Source organism: Odontesthes bonariensis, chromosome 5 (assembly GCF_027942865.1).
Source record: "Odontesthes bonariensis isolate fOdoBon6 chromosome 5, fOdoBon6.hap1, whole genome shotgun sequence".
In the NCBI taxonomy this organism is placed as follows: Eukaryota; Metazoa; Chordata; class Actinopteri; order Atheriniformes; family Atherinopsidae; genus Odontesthes; species Odontesthes bonariensis.
Genome location: NC_134510.1, coordinates 17,034,493 through 17,056,449, shown reverse-complemented (window position 1 = coordinate 17,056,449; position 21,957 = coordinate 17,034,493). Strand labels below are relative to the sequence as shown.

At 40.4% G+C, this 21,957-nt stretch overlaps 1 protein-coding gene across 2 annotated transcripts in view; it reads left to right on the top strand.

The window, feature by feature from the left end:
• LOC142379801 (growth factor receptor-bound protein 10-like) overlaps positions 1–19,947 on the top strand; it is a 68,244-nt gene extending 48,297 nt beyond the window's left edge. For both annotated transcript variants that reach the window (XM_075465077.1, XM_075465078.1), the window contains 12 exons: positions 6,104–6,260; positions 10,759–10,874; positions 11,373–11,447; positions 12,682–12,819; positions 13,001–13,111; positions 13,433–13,531; positions 13,828–13,905; positions 14,113–14,229; positions 14,481–14,547; positions 14,636–14,723; positions 14,811–14,904; positions 15,283–19,947. In XM_075465077.1, coding sequence (XP_075321192.1) covers positions 6,104–6,260; positions 10,759–10,874; positions 11,373–11,447; positions 12,682–12,819; positions 13,001–13,111; positions 13,433–13,531; positions 13,828–13,905; positions 14,113–14,229; positions 14,481–14,547; positions 14,636–14,723; positions 14,811–14,904; positions 15,283–15,429 — 1,287 coding nt within the window. In that variant the 3' untranslated portion in view covers positions 15,430–19,947. The remainder of the gene's footprint in view (positions 1–6,103; positions 6,261–10,758; positions 10,875–11,372; positions 11,448–12,681; positions 12,820–13,000; positions 13,112–13,432; positions 13,532–13,827; positions 13,906–14,112; positions 14,230–14,480; positions 14,548–14,635; positions 14,724–14,810; positions 14,905–15,282) is intronic.
• Positions 19,948–21,957: the final 2,010 nt, after the last annotated feature.

Sequence of the window (21,957 nt, the reverse complement as noted above, 5' to 3'; positions counted from 1 at the left end):
CTTAGCTACTGCCTCCCACTCCTGCTGATTGCAAGCGCTAAGCAGGAACAGCCAATTGTCCGATGCTCATTCAGGTTTTTGTGCCTCCATCTCATCATCTGGGACGTTTCCAGGGGCAGCACAGACCACACACACAGCACCACATCACAGTCAGAGGGGGCTTTCATGGAGGGTTGTTGTTAGTGGGAATTTGGGGCCTGGGTGGGTCGTGTGAGCCAAATCACACAATCAAAGGTTACAGTTCTTTTCTGGAAACGTGTCAGGGACCAGGGGAATAGAGACAGAAAATATCCCATAGTTAAATATTGACAATTTTTGCAAAACTGATGCCCACTGAAAGGGCAGGATCTTGTAAGGCTGTGTACAAGTGATGACAAGTAAATAAAGCGGTAAAACCTAGAGAATGATAGATTGGATTTTAGTTTAAAAAAAAAAAAAGGAAACCATGGGAAAGTAGACAAAATAAACGTATCCGCAAAAATTACACATATGTAGCTTTTTCACTTCAGCTGGTTTTCATTCAAATAAATCTTAGCTTAGTATTTGGCATAGGATGGTTGTTATTGTGTCATGAAGTATAGTTTATGATAATTCACTTGCTTATGTAGTCATATGCCCTCAACCAAAACCTAACTCTGGAATTAGATCTTATTAATTCCACTTACTATCATCATGCCTGTTGTCAGTTGCATGCTGAATCCCCCCCTGACTCTCATATTCATGATATATGAGCTATGAGAATATAGTGGGTGAATGTTTTTTTGTTCAAGGCGTCATGTGCACTGCCACCAACAATCTCAAGCCAGTCAGATGTTGAGGCCATATGTGGCCAAGGATCATTTAAGAGCTGTGGTTACAGTTTGGACTGGCCAGAATTATGCATAACCTGGAGTCCTAACCCAGGGCAAGAAAGTCCCTGTGTGACTTTATCCAAAATAATTCCTCCTTTGTTTTGCTTTTCCAGGAAGACACTGCAGCTGGCCTCAGCATTGAATTTACATATGATTATGTGACACTAGACACACTATCTAAAATGTCTATTTTTGGCAAAAGTTTTTTTCCATACCCCCACTGGTTTTTGCCAATAGGGACCTGTTTCACTAGCACAGCTGTTATCCAGGTTCCTTTAAAACCCCTTCACAACATCACGCATATGTAATACCTCCTCATGTGTGTGCATGATTGTATGCTTAATAGCTAATAATCCTTGAGTAACTCCTATCTGATGTAATGGCTTGTAATGTGTACATAATACCACTGAAACTATTTATAGACCAGGAGCCAGTACTCAAAGAGATTGATGTGTGTATGTTCTTTGCTGGGCGTGCACACACATGCTTGCAAACTTAAGTTTCTCTTTGTCTTCTTGTGCTTGTCTAGTCAAGCTGTGTCTTTTTGTGTGTGCAGAAATGGTAATGAAGTCAAAATGAGCGGCATGTGCTTAGTAATGCGAGTCTATGTTTCTTAAAATGTTTATGTACAAGCTAGCACATCTGGGCGCCTGCGTGTCTTTTGGAGTGTGTGTGTGTGTGTGTGTGTGTGTGTGTGTGTGTGTACGTATGATGCAGCTTTCAGTTTCTCCCTGAGGGATTACATCACAGGCAGTCATCGGACCTGAGTCATCAGAGTGGTTGAGAGGCCCAGCTCTGCTCCCTCATGTTAAATGACAACTTGTTTAAAAGTACTGGATTATCCTTCTCATTTGCATGAATGTGACAGTATTGTTTTATAAATTCTTTTTAATTTAATTACTTGCTTTTGGTTATTCTTTGTAACTGGCTGATGGCTGAAAAATCCACAATATAACATTCACTCGAACCCCATAACGTTTTAGGTTTGAGTTGTTTTAGATGGCAAAAAATGAGCTCCTCTGGTGGCCCAGAGTTTAGCTTTAGCTCGTCTGTCAGGAAACTTTCTGCTTCTCTCAACTGAGAGCGTTCTGACTGCTGTATTCTGTGGATCAGACGCTGGCTCTTCAGAAGTGTTTCACGCAATCTCACTTCAAATGAGTTAAAATATCTCTTTAAGTTAGTTTCTCTCTTACAAACGGAGAAAAATAGTACTCAATCAAAAAGTAATTCCGGTAGAAGATAATTGAGAAGAAAAAAACATCAAACAACTGCATTTTTTATTTAACTCACACATTTCTATTGTGTTTGGCTTAAAGTTAGACATAATTAAGGAAATTGCCCTGTGGATTTGTGTAGTGTCATTTCTCCCGGATTTACACCTCACTTTTGGGTCCAAAACCCACAATGGTAATGGCTAAATGACAAACTCGAGACTTGAAAATGTTGGTCCAAAAACCAGTGGGTGACTACATGGTGGCTACTTGCATGTTTTATGCACTGCTTACTCCTACCAGCTGCCTACACTCTATTCGGATTCTCCCTCCACCACTCAAGCCTTCATGTGTTAGTTTCATATTTTGCTTTAAGTATTATGGTTATATAATGTCTATTTCAACAGTAGTATATATATATTTTTTCAAGTAGCTTGGTTATAAAACTACTCCATACTAGACCACATACATAATTAGGACTTAGCTTGATGATGTTAATTGAACTGGATCGAGTGTTTGTAATGGTGTCTGTAGTTTTATTACACATTTTTATTTCTGTGGTAATATACAAGAGACTAGAACTGTAATTTGTTTTAAATTTTTCATATTCTTTAATCATGTTTGTTTCTTTAAATCCATAATTATCAGTTCTCTGTGCTACATATTGTTTTTGCTCCTGCTTTAGCGAGTGATAGTAGATGAGTGTGCAGCTGAAGGTTCGTACTATCCATCAGAGCAGAGCAAACAGCTCGGGACTTGACTTAACCCTCTGTGTAACTGGGAACACTTCAGCCCTAATTGTGGCTAAACAAAGACTATGACGCAAGCTCTGCATTGTGACAGTCCCATAGTTGTTATTTAGAATAGAAACAAATGTCACACCTGTTGAACCTCTAATAGTCATACCAGGTCATTGTATTGAGCTTTTATGCTTGCTTGCTTGCTCTGGTATAAAAGGACCAACAGAAACCATAATTTCAAATAACATTTCCTGCTTGCTAAAGGTAGGCACTGGAATACATCTCTCTCAGTAACCAGCTATTACAAATGATGGCGCAGTGTGTATAAAGCTCTTTTGCACCACTTGTGATGTGTGCAGTCGTCCTTGGGCTTTCCCCCTATCAGGGGGAAAACAGCTGTGCAGGCTATTATGTAGTTAACAGTAGACGGTATTCATACTACACATTCTGCTGCAGTGTGTCACCACACTGAGTCTCTCCCTCTGCTTCCCACTCTTTTTCCTTAACTTCTCACATTAGTGTGTGTCAGTTTCTCCCTTATCCCACACACACACACGCACATACAGTACGTGCCTCTGTGCATGTGGAATTGTACGCTTCCTTCTCTCTATTTCTCTCCTCTCTCTTAGACCCTGACTTCCTCCCTTCATCCCTCCCAAAAGGTCCTCTTTGTAGTAATTCCATTTGTCTCTCTAACCGCTTCCCCTTTTACCACCATTTCCTTCTTAGTGCTGTGGCATCTTCTACTGATTACCCCTCACCCACACGCGCATAAATACATACACCTTTCCTTCCCAGGAAAAATGAAGTTGCTTCGAGGGCAACTTATGGTAAAAGCCGTTTTTTTCCTCTCCCAGACGGGGTGTGTCAAAACTTTTGACCGTCTGATGCTGTATTAAATATCAGAGTTTAAAGGAGGGGTAGGGGGCTGGGTGTACGTGTGTGTGTGTGTGTGTGTGTGTGTGTGCCTGCAAAAGTCTCCAGCTTTTCTGCTCTTTGGAAAGAAAGAATGTTGACACGAAGCAAACCACCAGGGAAGGAGTAGAAGTTTGAAGTCCTTAAGTGCTGCTCAAGTCCAGCTTTGTTTGATTTCGTTTGCTCTGTAATGAGTCTTGTTGCTCGCAGTAAGTTCGACTTGCTGGTGAGTTCAAAGTTAAGCCACAGGAAGGGAGGAATGGAATGGTGGGAAGAAGGGAGGATGAGAGGAAGGGGAATGAGAGGTAAAGGGGCAGAGAAAAACATGCAAGCCAACAAACTCTGACTTGAAAACTTGGAGGCAAGAGGAGCAACACGCCCTTCTCAAATGATCCCTCATGCATCGAGCTCGAAAAAGAAACTGAGGCAGAGACCTTCAAGTAGTCTGAAAAAGTTGGCTATGTCTGTGCATGACTGTGCGTCTGTGTGTCTACTGGAGTGTGCATGTCTCTCAGGGTGTGTGTGCGTGCCTCTGTGCGCCTAGGTCTGTGTGGGAATGATTACATCAGCCTGCTGGAGCTTTATGATTGGTTGGTGAACGTGTGGTTTGATTCAGTGTGCCTCGGAGCCGGTGGCTGAGGCTGTAACCCTTTGTGAGGGGGAGGGAGAGGGAAGGAAAGAGAGGAAGAACGATAGTTGTCAGACTGAGCCGGCACTGGAAGCACTGCACTGTACCTGCTGCCATCCACTCGCAGACTGTATCTGTCTCTGTCTTGTGTGCTTCACACACACGAGCTCTGGGTCATACAGGCGTTTTTTCTTCTTCTTTTTTCTTCTTTTTTCTTGTGTTATTTTTTGACACAGCCGGCGGCCTAAAGATAGACTGAGGCACTAGCTATAATACAGGTAGCAAAATTTTTGTCTTCCTTTCCGAGGGAGACAGGGCGACGGAGAGGCAAGCTTTTCCGTCTTAAGGACTGTGCGCGACTGAGTGTGTATGTGAGTTTTCAGAGCTCCAAAAATGCCTTCTTGTTCCCCGGACTGCTGCCTACTGCGGGCCGTGGAGGTAAGACCGCTCTCTTTCTGGGTCTCTGCCCTCTCTTTACCTCCATCTCTTCTTTCCAGTTCGACGTGGCTTCTGTTCGAAGTACAACTATGCATAACAGGGGGAAAGAAATGAAATGTATTCATATCTTGAAGGTCAATTTAGCCTTTTCACGATGTGACTAGAGTAATTAAAGAGTCAAACATGTCAGCAGCTTTAAATGATTGAGGCTTGTCTTGAGTTCCTTTTTTTATGAGGAGGGACCCTCGGACCTGGTTTGTGCAATCTGTGAAACTATAATCCAGATCTTTGCATCGGAAGAGAACAGAATTTCTTTGTGATGATACATTGTAGGAGAAGCATGCATACATTACATGTGAAGGCTTAGCACACTAGATTCCTGTGAAGGCTAACGAAGCTGGATTCCTCCGTAGGTTAAGTAGGTTGCTCTAGTTTTCTCTGCGAGCCATTTGATATGTGTATCCTGTGGATGTCAACGCATGGCATCCTTTTTGAAAAACAACCAATGCAAACCATGCGGAGGTAAATTTAAGACAATCTACCTTGAAATGATTGGCTTATGTACAGTTTGCCTGTATATCCTAAAAGAATGGATAAAAAAAGGGTAACTCTTACACAGATGGGATGTTGTCTGTCTGTGATGCTTTACTGCCATATTCTCCCTAGTGTATAAGTGTCGGTATATGTTTGAGTCTATTAGTTCTGGATACAAATTTTAACCGTATTTATTCTTAATTTTGAAGGAAGGTGGCATCAATTATACAAAAATATTTTCTAGTTTCCGTCATTTTGCCCCAAAACATAGCCCACGGCTAAGTCTTATGTCTTGCTTTTCTCCCTTTAAGTTGCAGCACAATGTTTATACCCAGTTCGACTTTGTATTCACAAGAGCAGATGCTTGTTATACACAACAGTATATTTGCTTCTATATTACACCAACAAGATGCCGTAAAGGATGGTTGCCTGTGATTTCTAACACCACAATTACTACATTGTCCTGAATGTCTGTTCTTTTCTATTGTGCGTGATAATGACAGGCCCTGTGAATGCTATAGTTCACTGGGTTCTATAGGAGAAATACTTTGCTAGTGTTTGAAGAAAGTGGCTTCATCCACTTATTAGGCAGAGTTTGAAAAAAATGATCGGTGGTAAATGTATTATCATGAAAATTAGATTTAAACTGACATTATATTTCTTTTATTATATCATATATATATATATATATTTGGTCGTTTCTTGTGCTTCTTTTGTCACATGACAATATTTCAAATCACAAAACCTTATTTTTATTCTAACTAAATCTTTATTATCTCCCCACAGATTGTGAAGATCTTCAGTGAGGACGGCATGGGCAAGGTTGTTGAGATCCCAGCCGACATGACAGCCAGGAACTTGTGCCAGCTCCTGGTCTACAAAAGCCATTGTGTGGATGACAACAGTTGGGCACTTGTTGAACACCACCCGCTGCTAGGTCTAGGTAAGAGGCTGAGCTCTGTGCCCCTAAAATGCTGCTCAATCACGACGTAAAAGCACCCATCACTATCACGCTCACACACCCATTTAGCCACACAAAAACCCAGGCTGCCGGGTGGGCCAAGACATGCAATTTAATCACTTTCTTACACAGGTGCATTCGTCTGTATGTATGCATGCATGCGTGCCTGCACACTTGGCTAGACTGTATAGGCGCATATTCTCACAAAGGCATGTATTCAAGCGTGAGTGCATAGGGATATTATATAGCATAAGCACGCACAGAACCGTAATGTCCAGTGATCTAATCAAGAACAGCACAGTGGCTGTGTGAGAAGCTGCTGTAGCGGAGAGCAAAGTTGTTTTTACTGCTGACAGGTTGATTTTTTTTTTCTGATGATTATTAAAGCTCACACATACTCTTAGACTTCAGAAACAGTCTTGGATCCTAGTTTATATATTAAAAAAACACAGAAATTGATCAGTTTTATAATCTGAAATCTACATTTTCTTGGCTCTTTTGTACATTTAGGAGTAATTTGCTGTTGGTTGATGAGAAAAAAACTGTAAAAGTATTTGCAAAAGGAATTGACTTAGAGCACTGAGTTTTATGTTATAATCTTTTCAAGTCAGGTCATCTGATTTATGTTCACTTCTTAAAATCTGGTATTTTATTGGCTCTAAATGAAAGACAATCACTCATAGGAACAAAGAATGCAAGGTTGTTCTACCCTGCATTATTACAGGACTTGTACCACTTCTTAAGCAGAATTGTTGTCAAGGAAGTGAGATGTATTTTTTTTCCTAAGCTGTTACTACAAAGGTATTACATGAGGGGTTCAGGGTGGTTGCTCGCAGAAGGAGAGGGTGATAATTGATGGTTACAGCTCGAGAGGCGTCGTGATGTACCCGATGAGCTGTGTAACAAAACCTTTCTCGTCTTTCTCTTCTCAGTGTCAGAGTTGGTTTGACTCTTTAGATCTAGGGCTGTAAATATAACGTCAGAGAGGGAATGATTGATGAAGAGTTTAAAAGCCTTTCTTTCACTTTGGATGTTCCTTTAGTTCTGCAGTGGAGCCTGAAAATAGACGCACTCACTGCAACGGCTGTCGACCTCTCGACTAATGTATTGTCAAGGTGATAGTGGCTTTCCCCCCTTTCGAAAATGACAAATAGTATTCCGTGTAAGACACAAGGTGTGATGGCACAGTTTGAATTTAAGTGCATTTTAATATGCTGGTCAGTAATTCAGTCAGTGGTAGCTTGCAGTAGAGGAAAGCAAGGTGTGGAAAGTTGTCGCCTTGTATCTTGCTCATACGCTAAAAGCTGACCTGCACACTCACTGTTCTGAATAACACCAACATGTTCAAACTTCCATGATATTAATCTTGTGGTGAACTGACACAGAAACTCCGTGAAATAAGAGGCAGTAATTAGAAATTGAATATATTTGATCATGTTTCTGCATCATCAAGAAACGAGTGGAGAACTTTGCATTTCTGTCGAGATGATTTTGTGTTAGACTTGGCCGTATATGAGTGGCTTTGGAAATTTGTGGCCAGCTGAACGTTAAAAAAAACCCAACCTCCCCCTCAGGAGAGGGCGATTATAAAGCACTTATGGAAGACAAGTTGAGCCCGTGCCCTGTGCTCATGTCTGCACACTTAAACAGATGTTGGAGAGAAGGGGGTGTCATTTTATACAGGGCTGTTTCTGGTAGTGAAACATGCTTTAAAAGCATTTTATTTCTGCACATTCAACTGACTGCTTGCATCTGAGCGTTTTTATTTTATTTTTTTGTATGTTCTTGCAGGCTATTTTTCTTTTAAGCAAGGAAACTTTCCAATATGTACACAATTATGAATATTTTGCTTTATTCAGAGTACAGGTCTCAAAGCTTTCAGTATCCATCATGATCTGCTTGTTCTTCTCATCCCTGCTGCCAACTCGGTGCTATCAAACACAGTTCAGTTGGCTTGCCGTGAATGACATAATTTTTGGCACAGAGTCACTCTTTTCTATTATAGTTCTTCTACTACTCTGGAGCACCTGAGCAGCAACTGTATTCTTTTCTCTAGAGTAACCACTCATTGTATTTAATGTTTAGAGGTTTCAGTAAATTATATGAAACAGCAGAGTGTGTAGTGTTTGTTGAAATTGAAAGGCTTCGCATATTCGACCACAGAAAAATAACCATCTGTGTTGGGAGATGTGTGTACATGTGGGTTTTTTTTTTTTAAAGTATATTTTGTGGATACAATTCTTTTTTATAGCATTTGTAATTTTTGTATGTGCTATCTACATCATATGTCTGTTGACTGCAGAAAGTAATATGTTCCGAGCATTGATTTAGCTCGTTTGTAGCTCTCTTAATTGTATCATGATGCTTTGAAAATGCTCTTTTCCTACACTGTAGTCTATTGATGTGGTTAATTACTTTTCATTCACCTGCTGTAAATGCCGTTCTGCTTAAATTTACCAATAAGTATCGATTTTCTAGTTAAAAGTCTATATTTAATGTTCCACTAGAATACAGAAATGTTCATAGTAAGCTAGTTAGACATTTGAAAGATAAATGAAGTCATGCTGTGAGTCTTTGATTGTGAGTGTATGTTAGTGTGCACAGACTATATGTCAGCACTGTACATACATGTGCCCTGATCATTAACGTGTCCACATGCAGTTTGAGGGTAGACAAGGATAGAAGAACAATACAAAGTCTGAATAGACTGGGCCTTTCCCATACTTGGCCGCCCATTCCTGGTATGCAGCTGAATAGGATGAAATAGCCATTTGGGATGAGTAACACTGACCTGTGCTTGTTAGTTCAAAAAGGTTAACAACTATTGCAGAGTGAGTGAGAGCTGACAGGATGAGTCATGGTCACTAACACGACTGACTCATCAGACAGATGACGGGGGTTTAACGGAAAGACAAAGATTAGTCGTGACAGTGGGGGGTGAAGAGGAGGGGACTCTAGGACATGAAAAATAATGTGAGAAAAAGAGGGGTGCTATTAGACTTCGCTGAAGTTTTCCTTACACTGTGTGTCAACTGTTTTTGCTGAAGTTTAAGATAAGTTCTACCATTTAATTAAACGTGCTGTGAGTAAAGATAAAAAGTCGTTTGTTAAAGATATGGTAGAACTTGTTAGGCTGCTGGAACTGACTGAGTAATGTGGAGTTTTATCAGTACAGTCAGAGGAAATAAGTCACTGCATCAGCTCTGACCACATTCACATAAGGTGCGATAGCCCCCCCCTCCACCACCACCACCACCACCACTCATATTAAGAGGCCTTTGCTTCAACATGAGTAGTCACAGCTGTTTGATGAGCACAAGTCAATTAAACCAGTCGACAATTTTAGATCCTTTTAGGCCGCTGAGCATATCAAAAGAAACCCGGGTTAATTTTAGAAGATTTGTGACCACTTCAGGCACACTTGTTTAATACATCACGTGATGCCATACATACAGCCACTCTCTAAAGTGACTGCGGGTTGCTTTTGGCCTGGAGCTGATGTCGTCAGACGGTGCCCAACCTTCACGGGGTGTTTCAACCCTTAACCGCTACACCCTCCAGCTGGAGGGTCAGCAGTGGTGGCCAGGTCACTGCCCATCACCTCCAGGCCTCCAGCCCCCCTCCTCCCTCTTAAACCACAACCAGCATGAGGCTCTCTCTGCTGCCTCCCCAATCCTGCGTACCGCTATATTCCTCTCCTTGCCAGCTATGCCCAGTGCAGTGAGCACCGACCACATTGACTGTGCCGGGAACCCCCTGCACCCGATCTCCACTGGAAATAGCCATGCTTGCCAGCCTTTCTCTTTGCATTCCATGATGAGGTCCTGGTACTTTAGGCTCTTCCTCTCATGGGCCTCATCACAGCCTTCCTCCCAAGGCACAGTTAGCTCCACTAGGATGATTTGACAAAACTATTGCCTGAAATTGTGCATGATGGTAATGCGTGGTGACACTGTTCATATGTAAGCTTGTGCTCAAGGCGGATATCTGTAACGGTGTGACATGGTTGTTCAATATTAAAACAAGAACAAGCAAAGCATTGACTGTAAGAAAAGTTTAATTTGCACTAAGAAAATATAGACTTTGAAAGCTTAAATGTATACCAAATTACTGAGAGATGGTGATCTTTGCTTTCAGTTTCACTGTGTTTTTTTTTTTTCCTGTACTTTCTGTTTCTGACTTCTGAGAAATGCTGATGACTGTCACTTTCTGTTAACGTATACAGGGCATTTAAAAAAACCCTGTGGTAATGTTAATGGGTACTGCGTGAATTAATACGAAGATAAATTATTGTAACCTGAAAGACCTCCTGGGTCTGCTTTCAGTTCTTTCTGTTATTATAAGTCTTATTAGTAAAATGAAATCCACTGGACCTACTTTTCATTTATTTATTTATTTATTTTAAATAAAAAATGATTAAATTGTTTGAATATTAAAACACTGAAGCCCTAAATTGGTTGATATTCATCTGTCTCCTCAGAGCGTTGTCTAGAAGACCATGAGCTGGTGGTTCAGGTCCAGGCCTCAATGAACAGCGACAGCAGATTCCTCTTCAGGAAGAACTATGCCAAATATGAATTCTTCAGAGACCCCCTGGTAATTACTTTTTCTCAGATATTACTGGACTTGGCACGTCACTCCTAATGTCTTCTTGTTGAAATACGTTATTGCCTGCAGAAAAACAGACCCTAGGCACCAGCGTTGTGTAGAATTTTCTGTCGTATTTTTGCCTTCATAGTTTTCAAGATACTGAAATGAAGTATTAAGTGAGTTATTATTACACAACAGCTCAGTCAAATTAGGAAGGAGGCATTTGTTGCTTTAACAGTATTTATTTTCCATAAAGTGCCACCTGTTGTGACAGGCCTGCATCTTGACAAAGTGTCTTCTTTCTTTCTTTCTTTCTTTCTTTCTTTCTTTCTTTCTTTCTTTCTTTCTTTCTTTCTTTCTTTCTTTCTGTGTTCTTGGGAAATATTATGACAGCCTACTGCACTGACATTTGTATGACGTCTGTTTCTGTCATAGCATTCCTGCCCTATAATTACCGTCACAGTCACTGACATTCTGTCTCTCTCCACCTTCCTGCTCCAACAGACATTTTTCCCAGAGCACATGGTTGCGTGGTGCCAGGAGACCAATCATACTATTCCACCATCTCAGCTCCTTCAGGTACACACCGCAGGCACTTTTCTCTCCGTGTCTGTCTTTGATTGTCACTCCTCCTCCTCCTGACGTGCGCACAGTTTCGTTTGCCTCAGAGTCAGCACCTGCCACACACTGTACAATCAAGCTGGCATACCTCACCCCTGACCCTTAGACAGTATGTCTCGTCAGAGCCGGCAATAATAACTACTGTTGATCCCCTGTTAACACATCACCGTCTCTGCACACACGCTCCTGTGATGGATGGAATCAGGCCATATGAAACAGAACACAGAGCTTCTCACTTATTTGAAGCATGTTTAAAACGGGCAGACATGTGCCACATCTGCATTCATGTGTCTCAAAGACCACCTCTAGGTTTTTGAGGAGCTTTGTTCTTAATGGATGGAGGTTTAAATGCAGTCTGGTTCTCTTGTATCATGTAATGGGGCTGTCAGACACAGGGCGACAAGTGGAATCCTTCCCTTCATCCTTGCCACTCACGGAAAGCTTCTGACTCCCATGCCGATCGTATAGATGTGGTGCTAAACATAGAATGGGAATGGGGTGAGCTGGAGCCGTGTCAGGAATTCCCAGTGTTTGACTTCTTCTAAACACAAGATCTTTGGACTCAATTAGAGCGCCGTCCAAACTGAGGCGCCCACTGAACCGAGCTCATCCAGGTGTTTGCAATATTCCGCATTACGCAAGAAGCATTTGTCAGCGCATAGCAAAGCACAGTAAGGTGGAGTGGCTCGGAAAGAAAGCTGTTTGAAATATCATCGCGTGTGAACGTGTGCTCTGCAAATGTTGGAAAAATTTTGAGGCCCATCGTGAGATTTATTTTCCAAAACACTGAGAAACATGTGCTTCAAATATTGCGGAGGCTTCTGGAACAGTTTGTCTTTCAGCCTCAAACCACAGTTTGAAATCGGCTTTATTAATTTAACCTGCCACTTCATGGTGTGATATTCTTTGGGAAACACGGAAACTACAAACTCCAAATACTTGAGCCGTCCGCAAGACAATTATAGGCTTTAAGGATTTCCAATAGGAATGCACTCCGTGTTTGTAATCTGAGTGGAATTAACATGTTTCTTTTTCCTTTTTTTTTTTTTTTTTTTTTTTTTTTTTTTAAATCCAATAAAGATATCTCCAGTCTTGGCCAGCGCAAGACATAGAATATGTCAAATTTTAGCTGAATGAGCAAAATGAAGTGAATAGATAAAAACTGATTTGCTCTTCCTGTTTCCTCCTCCAGAATTTCCTTGCAACCAGCAGCTGTCCAGAAATCCAGGGTCATCTGTACATGAAGGAAGTGGGTAGGAAGTCATGGAAGAAAGTTTACATGTTTCTGCGCCGCTCGGGACTCTACTGTTCTACAAAAGGAATCTCAAAGGTGAGAGCAAGTCATCTTTCCATCATGAGGAGACCTCTTATTCCAGATTAATTAGTTGTTACCTTCAAAGAATCTCCCCGGTATTGATGCTGGTCTCGCCGCATACGTCTCTGTCTGTCAGTAAACCCTCGGGCTGTGTCTCGCTTTCATGTTTTCACTTATTAATTATATCTGTCTCCAGGAGCCCAGACATTTACAGTTGCTAGCGGACCTAGAGGACAGCAACATCTTTACTGTCACCACAGGCAAGAAGCAGCATGGTGCACCCACAGACTACGAGTTTTGTATCAAAGTGAGTCTTGGATGACACGAGTGTGATGAAACTGACTTGTGTCATAATGAAATACTGAAATATAGCATTGTTAGCTGAGGAATGATTAATATCCTGTGCAGTTCCTCCCTAGGCACACACAGGCAAAGCTGGGGTTCTAGTTTATTGCTCTGTCCTCAACATTGTGTGCATTCATTCAGGAGATGAATATTTAAAGCATTTATTTACAGTGTCTCTATCTGTAACATGGTATAAGTAGTATTTATGGTGAGGATAAAGAATTGTATCATGGTATTTCTCTATATGAGCACTGTTCTGATTGTGTATTTTGTTGATTGGCAGCCCAATAAATCCAGAGGGGAGATGAAGGAGTTGAGAATGTTGTGTGCAGAGGATGAACAAAGCAGGACCTGTTGGATGACTGCTTTTCGACTCTTTAAGGTAACTCAAAGAACCTCTCAAATATATCACTCAGCCGTAATGTATGTGCATTTTTCTATTCCACATCACACTGCAGCTTGGGCGTCTTACCATAGTAGTATTGCTGAATTTTGCTAAGAAATCCTATTTTTTTTTTCCCCACAAAAATGTGTTGGAAAGTTGAGTCAGAAAGTTCTGACACGATGTGATATGTGTGTATATATATATATATTTTTGTTTTGAATATGTCAATTAATAATTTGATGTCATCATTTTAAATTGTTCTCCTTTTTTTTCTTTCTTTTTTTTTTTTACAGTTTGGGGTTATATTGTACCAGAATTATAAGATTCCTCAACAAAGAAAAGCCTTGCTATCACACTTTTCAGGTCCTGTGGTAAGTTTGTTTGTTTTTATTGGCTAAAATGCAGTGAAAAGGTATTAAACTGGAATCCTTTCTCAACATGACTTCAATATTTTGCAAGCATACCAAACACGCTGTGCAGAAGCACTGCTGTATTAGCTTTGTGTGCATCTGTAGCTGCACTCTGAGCTCATCTTTGTACCCACATTTTGACTGTTGTGTGTCTCTGCCTCCCCCTAGAGGAGTGTATCAGAGAACTCCCTCGTGGCGATGGATTTCTCAGGGAGGATAGGCAGGGTGATTGACAACCCAGTAGAAGCTCAGAGTGCCGCCATGGAGGAGGGACATGTGTGGAGGGTGAGACACAGTCTAGTTTTTTTTTTATGCTGTCACTGTAATATCTGCACAATATCATGTACCTAATGATACCACAATAGGTACTAAACATAGCATGACACATGCTACAGACATAGTATGACATAGCATAAACATAGCATGACACATGCTACAGACATAGTATGACATAGCATAAACACAGCATGACACATAACACAGACATTGTGTGTGAAATGTGCTAATCCCCAATTTGTTGCTCTGATCTCTCTCAGAAGAGGACTCAACGAATGAACGTACTAGGTTCCCACAGTCCACTACACCACTCTTCACTAAGCTCAGGTAAATGCAAACACTTGGGATCGATGGTGTATTTGATCCGAAACGTTTTTTTGTGCCGGTTTTCACACGTTTTCTTCTTTCTGCGCAGTCATCCACATAGCTCAGCTGTGGTTCTATGGCAAGATAACCAGAGAGGAATCCCATCGCATCATCCACCAGCAGGGACAAGTAGATGGGTGAGTGAGCTGAAGTAGTTCTCATGTTCAGACATTGAACATATTCACACAGTTTCTCACGGTGATCTTCTTTGTCTTGCTGTGCAGGCTGTTTCTGCTGAGAGTCAGTCAGAGTAACCCCAAGGCGTTTGTGCTCACACTGTGCCATCACCAGAAAATCAAACATTTCCAGATCCTACCTGTAAGCATTTCTGGGTATTTCATGATGTTTTAATGGCAGTGCATCTGTCTTGAGAGAAAGCACACTTACCAATAAGCAAATAGACCTTAACTGCTGGACCAAATGAGTCATGGCAAAAATATTGTATTTTCTCATCTGTTTTCCCATTTAGTTTTTTCATTATTACTGGTATATTTCATTGGTGTTGTTAAAGCTTTGGACAAACTCTCTTTGATAAAATGGTTTCCGAACTGTCACCAATGCTGAGGAATACATGTGAATTTTGCTAACAAACCTGAATTTGAAGCTGTTGATTTGGTCTTGAAGAAGAGAGTCTGATTTTTTTTGTCTTCTCCAACTTTCTTGTCTCATGTTTGCTGGATGATTTGATTCCGCCAGTGTGAAGAGGACGGGCAAGTCTTCTTCAGCCTTGATGACGGCGTAACCAAATTCACCGACCTGATTCAGCTGGTGGAGTTCTACCAGCTCAACAGAGGAGTTCTGCCTTGTAAACTCAAACACCCGTGCACCATCGTGGCCTTATGACATCTTCTGATCATGTGACCCCATGACACTTGACCTGACTCTGCCTAAAACAAACAAAACAAAGAGAATCTTTCCATTGGTTGAATCTCTTTGTATCGTTCTAAGAAGCTGGTGAATTGACTGATGTTTTGTTTTTGTCGTTTTATATTGTTGTGAGTCTGCTGGAGACTGCTGACTGGTTGGATTTCTTGTGATTTGCATTGAGGTTTGAGGAGTCGGATGCGCTACTTGCCCACGAGTTTTCCTCGAAAAGCGAAGATAAAGGAAATGAACACTGCCATTTGTGTCAATGCTGTTGCAAAGTCTACCACAATCTTGCCGACAATATTCGTCAATAAGCGCGGGACCCCAAGGTTTCATCTCGCAGCTCTAGAGAAGACTGTACTCCCGTTCAACTGGACAATCAGCATGACAATTTAGACGTTTGTGTGGACCATGCTTTTTCCTACCAACAAACTGTAGATATAGAACAAACAATATACTATAGATGGAGAGTTCAAATGTCTCTCAGCTTTGTGCTCATTGAAGTGGGTATGGCCTTTCATGGTGCACGACATTTCGACAGGAGTGTTGCCTAACTATGAGGGTGCCACCGCTGTCAGAAACGTGCATGGAAATGTCTAAATACAATATGGATGGCACTTGGAGGCACCTGAAAGGCTTGATTTGAATTCTTTTCAGACTTATAGGAGGAAAATTTTAAACAGTGTTTTTTGGACAGTAAACAGTCTGCACTGTCCACCCTTTCTTGATTTGCTCAGTGCTAACCACACAGGTTTTATCGACCTAATTATTTCATGCATCATTAGCAATATTATCTCGCATTTAATTTCAAGTTGACCTTTTACAGTTTGGATATTTGCAACTTGTCTATCATTTACATAAGCTACAACATGGTCATTTGGTCACTCCATCTCCCTTAGGCTTTTCCCTGGAAAGCTCCGCAAAAGCAAATGCATTGATTGAAGCATGGTGTCATTCAGGTAACATAACAAGCAACAAAGCTACATTACTTCTAACCGGACAGACAGCGTTGGTGATTGTACTTTTGAAAACTACATTCAGGTACAGTGGAAGAAACAGGCAAGTGCAGCTGTTTGTAGAGATGTGATCTCTTTTATTGTACAGCAGGGAAATGCACAGCCCTGCCAATTGCATGAATTCATTTTTTTCCAGGGGAGAGTCACAGTTTTTATTTTTTTTGTTTGTTTGTTTGTTTGGTTGTTTTTTTTTTGGTCTGATTCTCTTTGTCACCACACGGGGAAGGATAACCACTAGCATTTCCTTCAAGAGTTTAACCCAAACAGTTGTTACTCGATCAGAGGAAACACAGTCCTTGTTGGGTTTTTTTGTCAAACAAACCGCAGCAGCGAGCAGCGTCAGTCCCTGGTCTTGGCCTTCTCTTCACATATTTTGCACAAGTTCGTGAGAAGCTATCAAACATACATATGTCTGGAAACATAGTATAGCATGTTCTCATGTTAGATTCTGTGATTTACATTCTATATAATGTGGCCTTTTTCTTTTTTTTTTTTTTAAACCTGGAAGCACTTGTAAGAAAACGTTATCAAAAACTATATTTACAGACCAATAGATGGATGACGCAAACCAGGTGGACTGTGCCAGAAACTCTGCAGTAGCTGCTGGTATGATGTGGATAATGTTTATAAAGAAGGGAAGTTTGTGAAGGACAGGGCATTTAAAACTATTGACGCAACTCCGGTTCCCTTGTTCCATCTCATTATGTCATCTGCCACCTGCTGTTTTTGATACATCAATGAAAACAATTTGATATTTAAGGACTCATCCATGTGACTGCAATAATGCCACAGGGCCAATTTTGATCAGTGTAAGCTATGACTGTCGATGTGACTTTCCTGACTTGTACTCAAGGACTTTTTGAGTGACAGTAATAAGAGCATCAGACTCAGAACAAGGGACATACAACTACTCTGAGTTTATGTGAAGCCTGCTTTTTGTCCCACTTGCTAAAATTGTCGGGGTGGTCTGTCCAAAAAAACATATTTAGTTGGAATTCCTTCAGCCTCTAAGCCAAGACCACAGTGATGCTCCTATTATTACATACAGTGAAAGGATGATTTCAGGGCAGTGCAGGAGATTAATATTTCCTACGTATATATTGAGAAGCTGTTACATTTACACAGGACAAAACCAATCAAATAACACATGAAGGCCAAATCCATATTTATCCCAAACTCTTGGAGGATGTGAGTTAATGCTTGACTTTCTGTGTGGAATTTAATTATTATTTTATTTTATTTCTTTTTTTATTTTATTTTATTTTTTACATCCATGTTTGTCGCTTCACACAAGCCACTGCCAGTGTTCAGAGTAACCTGCTCTGAAATGTCTCACCTTAAACAGCAGTTGTTTTTTAATTTCTTTGTTTTGTACGCCTGGCATTTCTTGAACTTTTTTTTTTGTCCTGGTGGTTTCCTTGTTCAGTTGAATAGTCGGCAGATTATCAGAAATTTTGTACTTGCGTACATCAACGGCCATCTTTTATTAACCAGCAGGTTGTCATAAGGTGCGGTAAACATCTGGGATGCAGAGAGGCAGCACTATATTGACACTCTGTGCAAGATCAACATTATTTATCGAAGATGCAATGTTTTCTTTTTACTTTTGTTTTTTTTTTCATGCAGCAAAATGTATTTATTTATCTGGATCTGACTGATTACTTGAAAAGTTTAGATTTCTGTTTCCTCAGTGCTGTTCTGTACTGTCATAACCATAAAATCATTGTGACTATTATAATTGTAATAACATAGCCTATACTGATGTTTTTTTTTTTGTAGTTTTGATTATCAAAATCATCAACACTTGTACTGAAGTGATGTTAAAAGCACACTGACATCAGTAGTGTCATCTCATTAGAAGACAAAATTCTAAATTCTTCTTAATTAGTGTTCTTATTTTTCACAATCTGTCGAAGGTGTACTGTGCGATCCAAGAGAACCACTAGGTATCGCAAAATAATTTCACTCCAAAACAAACTGAGCCAAAACCAAAATGGAAACCCAACTTCACGTCCAGAAAATAGCTCATAAATCTCTTTATCTTGGTAAAAAAAATGACACATATGTACTCGGATTGCGTCCCATTGAGAAAGTGAGATAAGTGGATGATAAGCTATGACACAGCGAGCTTGGATAGAGGCGCGGACTAAACAGAGTTTGAAGACAGAGAAGGTTTATACGCTTAACTTTAAAAGAAGTCAACTTTCCAAACAATCATATGCTAGAAATTCTATTTTTCTCATCATTGCTGTCTTTTTTTTTTTCTTGATCTTGAATAGAAAAACATAGACTTAAAGCTACAAAAGCTTTTGGAAACAGGGGCAAGAAAAAACGCTTCATCACCATGCCTTTAAGAAACATGAACGTTAAATCTATACCGTGCGAATCTTAAACTGCGTAGTCGAGCCATGCTGATTTGAATTTTATCGGACTGTTGTGAAACGTAGCAGTTGCTGCCATGTGAGGGACATGTCAGGTCAGGTGACCCGATACATTTACATAAAAACTGTTTGAGGAATTTACCTCCACTCAGTGCACGAAGTAAAGGTGATCCATGAACATACAAACAAACCAATTAGGGTGTGTTGATATCCACATATTTAGACTTAACACAACTGAATGTAACTAGGTAGCTCAGGGGTGATTTTGAGCTTATTGAAAACTACTGGTCCATTAGAAAGTCCGCAAATGAGGGGACAGATAATTGAGTTTCATCGAGACGACTGCTCCTCTGTTTGCACAACACATCTACTAGTTGTGATTACTTGAACATATACTTGCAGAAAATTGAATTGATCCAGTTCTCCAGTATTCGACCTCAGTCAGCGCAATGGGCAGCGACAGAACAATTCCGAAAACGCATCTTCACGCCATCAGTTCCAGTAATGTTTAATCTAATTTTCAGTTGCTTCATTTCAACCGCATCCTACTAATAAATCAAACAGACATTCAAACACATCCATAAAATCCCTGATGGCAAAGCACAGTATCAGTTTTGATGACCAGCCGGCCTAACATTTGGACTGAATGACAGAGCTATACCTTGTAACTCAGTACGTACTTGATAAATAAATATACTGCACCCTTTGAATCTGGTTAAAGCTGTTGGGAGCTACAATGTTGGTGTACTTTTGGAGCTCAAGGTGAATTGGCCCCGATCCTGCAAAGATGGCTTGATCTGTTATCCTCTGATTCTTGTGCATTTTCATAACAATGTCACAGTGCGATACACCATGGTTGTACAAATAAGTAAAGTTAGAATTTATCTATATATAAACTATTATGTATTTCAGGGAATGCAAAAACAGTAACTTGTCTCTTTTTGTAAGAGAGAGCTCCTGTATTCAAAATGTGCTTTGCTTCAATCTGTAAATAGTTGGATGGCTTATAAGTCTTAATTGTAACCTTTTCAGGTATTTTTGTACAAATAAGGGACTGATATATTCTGTTTACTGTTATTAGAATAAAACATTAATACATTGATATAAAAAAAAAACAGTGTCTGTCTTTGTGTTGGAAAACTTTCTTTGAGGCTTATTTAAAGAAAGTTACACCATTGAGATGTGGATTTCTGCAATATCATTCTGTTTTTTTCTCTTTTTTTTGTCTTAACCAGGGCAAAATACAGATAATCAAGTAGAACATAACTTAACCTAATGTATTCTGCAGAAAGAGAGACCCTTAGATGGTCCACTAGATGGTGCAATGCAACATAAAGTTAACGAGCTGATAAAAGGAATAGTTGGTCTAACAGCTTTTGATTCCCTATGACTAGAGAAGGTGCACGAAGACGGAGCAAATCCATATTCAATTCAATTCATTTTTATTTATATAGCGCCAAATACAACAAATGTCATCTCAAGGCACTTAGATAGTAAGTCCAATTCAAGCCAATTGGAATTCAATTAATTAATAATAATCATAATTCATAAAATAATCCAATTCGTTCATATAGAGCCAATTCAAAAACAATTTCCTAGCTAAGAAAACCAAAAGATTGCACTGAAAACTTTTTGTTTTTCGGTCCAATCTCCCGGCCTGAACGTGCCTGAGGCGACTGTGGAGAGAAACGACTCCCTTTTAACAGGAAGAAACCTCTGGCAGAACCAGACTCAGGAACGGTGGCCATCCGCCTCGACCAGCTGGGGTTTGAGAAGACAGAAAGGGGGGGAGGGGGAGGGGGAGGGGGGGAGGGGGCCGCGGCGGCACTGTAACACCATTCAAAGGATATCTGTTGGAACAGGGAAACACGAGGTAATGACCACAATAATATCACATATACATAAAGAGAGTAAAGTGAGGAAAGGTGTGACAGATGAGCTCCCCCAGCAGTCTAGGCCTATAGCAGCTTAACTATGGGATGTTTCAGGATCACCTGAGCCATCCCTAACTATAAGCTTTATCAAAAAGGAAAGTTTTAAGCCTGGTCTTAAAAGTGGAAAGGGTGTCTGCTTCCCGGACATTTACTGGCAGCTTATTCCACAATAGAGGGGCCTGATAACTGAAGGCTCTGCCTCTCATTCTACTTTTAGAAACTCTGGGAACCTCAAGTAAACCTGCAGTTTGGGAACGAAGTGCTCTGTTAGGAAAATATCTTACAATGAGATCTTTAAGATATGATGGAGCTCGGTCATTAAGAGCTTTATATGTTAGGAGAAGAATCTTAAATTCTATTCTGAATTTAACAGGGAGCCAATGAAGAGAAGCTAAAACTGGAGAAATATGATCTCTCCTGTTAGTTCTCATCAAAACTCTGGCTGCAGCATTTTGGATCAACTGAAGGCTTTTCAGAGAATATGTGGGACAGCCCAATAATAAAGAATTACAGTAGTCCAATCTTGAAGTAACAAATGCATGAATTAGTTTTTCTGCATCACTCTGAGACAAGATGTTCCTGATTTTAACAATATTACGAAGGTGAAAGAAGGCAGTCCTAGAAACCTGTTTTATATGCGAGTCAAATGATAAGTTCTGGTCAAAAATAACTCCAAGGTTCCTCTTTGTAGAACTAGAAGCCAAGGAAATACCATCTAGAGTAACTATATAGCTAGACAATTTCTCCCTGAAACGCTCAGGTCCAAAGATAACGACTTCAGTTTTGTCTGAATTTAGAAGCAGACAGTTCTGAGTCATCCAGGTCTTTATGTCTTTAAGACATGCATTGTGATTCAAAGAAAAGCAAGTCTGTGTGGGGTACATATTAGGAACTCTGAAAACGGACCTTTTGACACCATCCTATATCACACTCCTTGGATTATCAGTCATGCAAAGTTAGTGAGGCTCAAGGGCTTAAAGTTTAATTGTGGGCAAGGAAGAAGACTGAAGATTAACATGTCTGAAGTTTTTCGCATTGTGCTGCCCCGAGTAAGTACATAATCATTAACAAAGACATGCCAATACTTGCTTAACTCCCTATACTTTCATTCATATGTTTGTGTACAGACTGAATGGAAAAAGCTTTTTGCTGTACGGGTCTGGCTTGCTAGGC